General features: G+C 40.3%; 1 protein-coding gene across 1 annotated transcript; it reads right to left on the bottom strand.

Moving 5' to 3' along the window:
• Positions 1-7,859: 7,859 nt before the first annotated feature.
• cited1 (Cbp/p300-interacting transactivator, with Glu/Asp-rich carboxy-terminal domain, 1) lies at positions 7,860-8,579 on the bottom strand. The gene is given in 3 exon segments (XM_035674875.1): positions 7,860-8,032; positions 8,034-8,066; positions 8,069-8,579. Coding segments are annotated over 3 exon segments (630 nt in total). The 5' UTR covers positions 8,564-8,579; the 3' UTR covers positions 7,860-7,930.
• Positions 8,580-8,795: the final 216 nt, after the last annotated feature.

The following is an 8,795-nucleotide window of genomic DNA, read 5'->3' as shown; positions in this document are numbered from 1 at the left end:
TATTATAATATATATAATATATATTTATATGTACATATAATATGTATGTTAAAGCTCCAGAAATATTCCCTCTGTGTAGCTCCTGCTGCTGCCTTCACTTGCCTCTTCAGACTGTCAGGAAATGCCAGCTTCACAGGCGGAGCTCAGTCTTGTTTATAAAAAATCCTCCTGGCTCTTTGACTTCCTTTGCCAAAGGATACCAACTGATGCACACATGTCTCCCCCTCTATCTCCCCCCTATCTCTCTCTCTCTCTCTCCCCCTCTGAAGGCATCTCTGCTTCCCCCTCCAGGCTGCAGGAACTATAATCCCAAAGCTCAAAGGACAAACCTGGACTCTATTTGTACCTGTAACAAACAAATTTATCTCTGGTGACCTACTTTATTGTCTTATTTTCTTGAATTATAAATCTTCAGAGCGAGCATCAACCCGCTCACCTACATTTTATTCATACCGGAGTTTGTTTTTTACATTTTGCAGAGATATGAAAAGCAAGTTTGTTGGGGGGATCCGTCTACGTTCTCTCAGCTTTTAATTTCCTGACCCACTTCCCCAAAAAGGAAGTTTCATGGGATTAAAGACAGATTTCTGGAGTCATATTACAAAAGTTTAAAGGAATAAGGAAGTGACATTTGTTTAGGCTGGCTGTCAGAAGGCTGCAGTATTGTTTAATACAGATGTAGAGCGTAATAAAGTCCAGCTGATGGCGGTAATGAATTGAGCCTGTGTGGTTTAAGAGGAGAAGCACTCTTTTAAAAGGGGCTTTTCTTACTTTGTGCACCTAAAACATAGTTGAGTTAGTGAAACGAGTATAAAATGACTAAAATGTCAGTATCAGAACTCGTAAGCAACTTTTATTATAATGTTATATAGTTCTCTTGCTCTTGTGATCAGAAACATTGATCTTAAGCTCAGTCCTTTAATAGTTTTCAAATAAATATAGTTATAAAGATACATTTAGTTGGTTGTACAGATACAGATACAGACAGGGGGCAGAAGGTGGCATTATATGTATATATAATCTATATATATCCTGATTTAATGACAAACAATCATACATATAAAATATTTGCTTGAAAAAAGCCCCTAAATTACATAAAAACACATTATTGTGGTACATTAGAGCATTAAATAGAAATATCTAAAGGTGGAATTAGACATTTATTTTCAAATATTTTTAATCTAAAATGTGGCCATAACTGATTATTCAATTATATGTGTTAATGTTCATTTTTTAACACATATTTTTTTTAATTAATCTAAATGAAAATTTTAAATTTGACCCCAAACTGAGGCAGCTGACCCTGGATACAGACAATGGTGTGTTCACTGATCCATACAAAAACAGGTAATGATTTATTATTGTTCCTTTCTAGAAACTAAATACTATTAATGTATCAGGAAGCTGTCAATGTTACTTCTCCTTTATATATATATAACGTAGAGCCACTGTACAGTTAATCTGCTGTATATAATAATATATAATACAGCTCTGTGCAATGTTATCTTCACCACTAGATGTCAGCATTACATTAAAGTCTTTAATGAAAGTCTGACATCAGGAGAAGAATTAGATCTGAAAACTTCATTGGTCAGAAAGACTGAAAGAAGTAAATCAGGTGACAGGACACACTAATTTGGGGTAAATAATTTGTTATAATTATTTAATTTCTAATAATTTCTTGGACATTTCCTTAAAATATGTATAAATATGTGTGTATTTACTCATATATGTGTAATTTGGGATTACAGGTAAGAATTACGGTAATGGATACAAAGATACAATTTTATATCGGTATATAAAGAATAAAGAAGTTTCCAATAATAAATTAATCACAAATTGCGGTTTACTTTTTTAAACAGAGTTGGAAATTCCACCAGAAATCAACATCTGCTTTTAAACTCAGCACAGATAATAACATTCTCAGATGTTTCCATTATATAACTATTATCAGAGCTTCCAAGAAAACTTAACAGGGCCATAAAATCGTGTAAAATTACTTCTGAGATGCAGAAAATTCAGAGAAAATGTGTGTAATATATTTGTATCCTGATTCCATGTTCCTGTGTTACCTTCACACTCCAGCAGATGGAGATATTGTACAAACAGACAGTACTGAACAGTTTTTATCAGAATAACACATTTAAAAATGTTACATAAGTCCTGAATCATCATCATCATGCCCTCACGTGACTCTACAGGTAACACAGGTCACATTCATGTGTTAAATACTGGGCTTCTGCAGGTTTCAACAGGTTAATTTAAGACCATTTTACGCATTTAAGAAGGAAATTTAAAGTACAAAAGATATATGCAAAGACTTTACACAAATAACCTTAACTGCAATCAACGTTTAAGACATTTAAAGATAGTTTAAGGCCTAAAATTCATATTATTTACTTTATATATGACTTAAATTACATTTTAAGACACCCTGTGTACATCATTATTTTAATTTTTTACCTTTACTGGTAGCTATAATGTTCTATATGCGTAACACACCTTCATTTTAAAGGAATAAATATATGCTGAATACCTAGACACTTTATACACTGTATGTAGTGTCTGTCTGCTGTTTTTAATGACAAACATTCACTCCAGATCAGCTTTCGCTTTCTTTATTTCCCCCCCAAAACTCAGAGCCGTAACAAAAATACAAGCATTTTTTTTTCAATATGATTTTCAGTCATTTACATATTCATATAGATGTACAAGTGAGAGCCGGTGAGCGAAAAAAAGTGCTTTAAAAAAAATCATCTTTGAATAATATTCATTTCATCATTAGAAAAAACAACAACAAAATAAAACAGAAAACTTTAATCTACAGGTTTTTAAAGTAAATACACTGGAGAAAGAGAATAAATCAGTGCAGAGTCTGCTTCAGTTTCACAAGCAAACCTGGCAGCAGAGCAGTGGCTGAACATTTTCATTACTGTGGAGAGGAAACCTTGTAATAGCGACCTTTTAACAGATATATCACCGCTTGTGTCGGAGGGGTTTTTTCACTGGCCTTGATGTGTTGGAACATTTTTCACGACCCCGCAGCGCCCTGGAGGCAACAAAGCCGAGTGTGTAACAAATCACCGCTGTCACCTGGAAACTGTAAATCCACTTCATTAGTGGTAGAAAAAAAGAAAACCCATCACTGGATTTGACCACGCACCTTAGGACACTTACCCAATGCTCGTTATTTTGCTATTTATTTTATTATTTTATTGGTTCTTTTGCATTTTTGCCTCCTGTTGTTGTTGTTATTATTTTTCTGATTATGAGGTCTGTGGATACTTGCTGGAAACTGTGAATTTACCCGGTGGGGGTTGAATAAAGTATTTAATCTGAATTTAATCTAATCCAAAAAACTGCTGTTTCAATTAAAGAAGGGTTTGTTTGTTTGTTTTACAATTCATGTAACTGTGGAAACAGGAGCAGCAACTTCCTGTTTCTGCCTGTTTTGGCCGGCAACTGTTAAGTCTGGGCCAAAAAAAATTTCTCTGTGAGGAGGGTGTTGGTGGAGGAGGTGGTGCGAGAGGAGGCGAAACGAGAAATATTGAGGAGGTGTGGTGGCGAGAAGAAAGATTGAAAGTGGCCGAGCGAACAAAATAAAGCCTTACTTTCCACCTTGTTTCCAGTCGGGTGGACAACGAGCGAGCGCCGCGCGAAGCAAGGAGCACAAAAAGAGAATGAAGGGGGAGCGGATAGTGCCGGAAGGAAGGAAAATTTCAGAGAGTGAAAACGGGATCAGCACTTTTGGTTCCACTTTGGCCTGCAACACTAAAAGGCCAGAGGAGAGTAAAATGGAGTTTGTTCCAAAAAAGGGACAGTGAAGATGGAGAGAAGCAAAAGAGGGGAGTAGAACCACTTAATGCGGTTTGTTCGTTAAATATATAGAGTGATGTGAGTAGTGTGTAATATGTCACCCCGTTTGTTAATCATGATATTTCAATTTACTATGATATTAACCAAATTAAAGCAGGGATTCCTCATATTCACAGCCTGTGAAAAGCATGTGCATGAGGCGAGGTGCGGAGGGGGGGGGGGGGGGGGGTGTGCTGGATGAATCCAACTCGCAACGTTCATTTGTACCTGATGAAAATATGAGTATTAATGGAGCACTGGGAACAAACCAAGGCTATAAATTGTAAAATGTCTTATTAAAAGTTCAGGGGAATTTACAGTTTGAGCTAAAACATGCAAAAAATAGGTCAGAGAAATGCCCTATTTCTATGATAATCTAAACTTTTTTGCAGTAATAAAATACACTAAAGAAGAACTTGCATGATGTAAGTTTTTGTCATTAGAACCAAATAGCTTGTGGGGGCATATTTTGGTTCAAAAGGGTCTCCGCTGGGTTAATCGCAATCATCGGGGCGTCAAGGAGAAGAGGAAAATGAAAGCCGCCTCAGACAGTTTCAAACATCTCAACCAGGGAAAACTTCTCTGCGGGATGGGGGGGCTCTACACAGCCAAAAAACAACATGAGTGGGATTAAGCCTGGATCCACAAAAACAACCCACACACACACAGCAAGAAGGACTTTAAAAACAATGTCGAGCAGGATGGAAACAAACACGAGGCTGTCTTCGATCTGAGGAATGTTATTTTGACCCCCACATAGACGGAGGAAGAAATCAACTCGTCTGTTGTCTGCGGATTTTGGAAGCGATGAAAGCATCTTTACTTCTCTCGCTCCACGCTAAGCGTCAATTAAAGGTGGTTGTGTTACGAAGGATGGAGGGAGGGAGGGAGGGAGGGAGAGGTGGAAATATTCCCCAGCAAATCCCCCTTTTATGTCAAATTACTCCTTTCCATCGGGTTTTCACTTTAGCTTCTCGCATTTCATTAAAGAAAGGAGAGGAAAATTTGTGCTCGTAACCGAACCCTAAATGAGACAAAAACAAGACTGGTATTACTGGGAGTGTGTGTAGGAAATAAGCGATTTAGCGTAGTGTGTGTGTGTGTGGTGTGTCGTGTGCGCTGTTCAGGACTGAACTGTTGTGTCTGTGTCTGGTGTAAACTGACCTGTCTATATCTAAATTTAATTAACGAGGGGCCGGCTGTGTTCTGTGTTTTTTTCCCCCTCATCCTCTTCCTCCAGCAAACCAGTGGGTCATGTGGACGGATTACCTGCTTGACCCGCGCGGCTCAACACATTTTACTTTTTCAGACATATTCTTTCTTTCTCACACACACACACCACCACACAGCACACACACACACACCATTAACAACCGAGTTACCCTGTGAAGTCTGTGTGTAACTGAACAAGTGCCTGCTTCATGGCTCCCATTTCCCAGGCTGTATACCATTTTCCCCATGCCCCTGTGTGTGTGGGTTTATTTCGGGTTGCCTTTGATGCCTGCACAGGGTTGGCTACGGCGTGTGTTTCGTTGAATCGGACGTGAAAGCACATAACAGGTGAGCGCTGTTAAGTCTTTGTTGCATAGTTATTATATATACTAATATATATATATTATATGCACATACAGGTGTGTTATTTCTAGTGTGTGTGGTTCCACAACGCAGGCTGAGGTGAAAGGCCTTTGTTCCTGCCGCACAGTTCAAGCCTCCTCCCGTCTCTTCTTACATACCTAACAGATATAGGTAAAAAACACCTGGTTGATAATATTAATAATATTCCATTCACAATCACAGAGATAGTAAGATAATTTGTGAATTAAACCACGAGTCAAAACCTCCTAGGTAACAGCGTCTGGCAGCATCGTGGTGGTCCCAATAGAGGATATGCAAATAAAGAGGATATAAAACTGGGTTGCAACAGCAAGGCAATAAGAAGATTGATAATTAATGTCACTGTTGATCAGAGTTTGCTCAGAGAGAGAACCTCAGTATGGAGTTTAAACTGCTATTTTCAGGGTCAGTAATTAAACTTTAAAACATATTTAGCCTAAAAAGATTGAGCTTCATTGTTTTTCTATGTTTTTGGGATTGTTAATTATCTATTCCCTCATTAAAATGTGAATTTATCACATGAAACACGTCATCTGGGATCATTGTTTCACACACAACACTGAACCCCTTCCTTGTTTCACAGTCCCATCTCAAGGTCCACTTCCTTTTAGCGTTTTCCGGAGCCTCAAACATATCACATGGTCCAGCAGTAGATGGATTTGATACGCGAGGCTTAGTGGCTGTTATGACATAATCCAACACCTGTAGGACTTCTCGTCCGTGTTAGTTTAAAAGTTCACGTGTATGATACAGCCGAGAGCTCCGAAAAAAAAAAAAGACAAAGTTGAGCTTGAGTGGATATAGTTTTGTCAAATCATTAATCATTTAGTAATTCACATGTGAAAACATTTTCACTTGTGTGCTTCACAAGGCTAACGGTAGGTCCTACAAGTTACAGCAGCCAAAATTAAATGTTTAGCAGATGGTGATTGTTAGCCAGCTAGCGAGTAGGATGTGGACAAACCAAAACAACAATAATATTTCTGATTCTGCTGTTGAACAAATAACCGAAGCTCAAGAACCATATTGTCTCTGCCTTCACTGAAGCAGCAAGAACAAACAGAAGCTGGTAGTTAATGCTAAAATGTTAGTCACAAGCAGAAGCTGCTATGAATAGATCTCAACTGAAAGGTTTTAGTTCACTTTGGTCTGATTCCAATCATCCTAAAGCCTGTGGACCGTCATCTGGACAAGCTGAAACCAAACCACAGTGTGTGTTTAGCTCAAAGGCAGCTCCTTCTGCAAGGTGTTCAAACAGTAGCCTCAAACACACAAAAAACAGACAATGGTTTCTTATCAAGGACGCGGAAATGTGCAGCGATAATAAAGTCTCCTGTTTGGACATAAACATCAAAGTGGTGAAGCAGGAGAAACAAAAAAGCGGAGAGAGAGAGGGCGGGTCAGGTGTGAATTTATCTGCTCTTGCCATTCAGGTTGAGTCCACACAATGTTGACAAGACCTTGTAATCCTCAATGTAGGAGGAAGTGCTATCATCAAGGATCATTCACACCAGTTGGACCACCTAGGAGGGGGGTCAGCGTTTCTTACACTGTAAAGGCCGAAATAAACAAAACACCTACATGTAGCGGCGACTCACATGACCAAAAAGGCCTCGTTTTTTTTTTAATGAGGCCGTGCTCCAGAGCAAGAAACAATTTACTCCATTCAGGTCCCATGCTCCGAAAGATTCCTCATCCCTTGATCTAATTCATTATGTTCAGAAAAGTAGAACTGATTATAGATGCGCTACAGAAGCGCTCCTTGTCCAGAAGTCCTGATGGATATCAGCCACTGTCTTAAATAACATGTTCTACGAATACGACTGGTTGAACTTAATTCAAACCAAAAAAGAAAGAAAAGAAAGAAAAAGAAGTACATTGAGATAACCAGTTCTCAGACAGTCGGTTTCTTTGTGAAGCCGAGAGACAGGAGTCTTGTTCCCGTGAGACCAGAGTCTAATATTGTCCATTAAGGAAACAGGAAACATAGTGTTTGTCGTCCTTTACATAATCTCCCATAAAGTTTCCCATTTATTCATTTTCCTTCGATGGAGAGAGAGAGAGAGAAGAGCACGAGAAAAAGTCCAACAGGTATGTCGTCTTTAAGGTTTGGTTTAGGCCAAAATCGTCCTCCAACCCGTCACCACAATCACCTTGTTTTCATTAAAGTGAAGCGCGATAGAAACTCCTTGTTTCTGTTCACTGCTTCGCTTTGAATGAATAAAAATTGGGTTGGTTTTCAACCGAATGGAACCAGTTTGTCTTTTCTCCAAAAACACAATTCCATTAAAACAAAGGGGGGGGGGGAAACAGCTCAAAGAAGGCCTCTTTGTCTTTTTATCCGTCTTGTTTGTGGCCTTAAAGTTGTCTGAAAACATCCTCTTTTCTCTCCATCAGTGTCTCTTCTGTTTCCCTCATTTTATCAACCAAGAAAGGGAGGAAACCAGAAAATCTCTCTTTGTCAATCAATTCTGCTTGCAGTTCGATAGTTTTTTCTGTTTTTATTTTGAGGGTCAGCACCCGGGCCGCGTACATCTGACATGAAGTCGAACTCGTTCTGACCCCAACCACAGCTCGGGCAGCTCGTTGGCTCGGGTCCAAAACCGAGCTCCCACCCAAGCGACATGAGAACCTCCTCGTCCACGGGGTCAAAGTCGATAATTCCACCTGCACCGGAGCTTTGGTTCCCCATGCTGATGCCAACGCTCATACCGCCTCCACCGAGGCCACCAGAAGGCCCCAGAAGCTGGTTTCCGGCACCCAGAGGCGAGGCACCGAAGCCCCTTTGCGCACCGCCAGGCGCCTGGTGTCCGGCAGAGGCGCCTGCGAGGTTCTGGTAGTGCGAGTTGAGCTTCTGCAGCTGCATGCTGGCGATGAGGTGCGGCCCCGTCTGGAGGCAGAAGGGCTGAGGTTTGGAGAGCGGTGCCGACGACAGCGATGACCCGGGTGAGGAGGCGGCACCGACGGACGGGGAGAACGGCGTGACGGAGGTTTTGGACGAAGGGTAGTGGAGCAGGGAGCTGAGAGGAGAGGAGGAGGAGGAGAGGTCCTTCATCGCAGCGTGGGCGTTGCCAGGGAACAGCAGTGAGGTCATCACCAGTAAAACCCAGAGCCTGAAGGTAGAAACGGAAGAGCTCGTTAGCTAAGATAGCCTGGATACCGTGAAAGACTTCACAATAAGACGTAATACACAATGTCACGCATAAAATTCACACCTCTTTATATGACAGATAGTGTAAAGCTTCAATTAAAAGCAGGTCTTCTTTTAATAGCCTGGTGCGGCTGCAGGTTTTCACAAATAAAAGCAGGTCTCAATTAGAGGCCTG

This window comes from Morone saxatilis, unplaced genomic scaffold (genome assembly GCF_004916995.1).
Source record: "Morone saxatilis isolate NCDOM2014 unplaced genomic scaffold, NCSU_SB_2.0 Contig4, whole genome shotgun sequence".
Classification (NCBI taxonomy): domain Eukaryota; kingdom Metazoa; phylum Chordata; class Actinopteri; family Moronidae; genus Morone; species Morone saxatilis.
The sequence above is the reverse complement of the archived record's forward strand: the minus strand, read 5'-3'. Positions and strand labels throughout refer to the sequence as shown.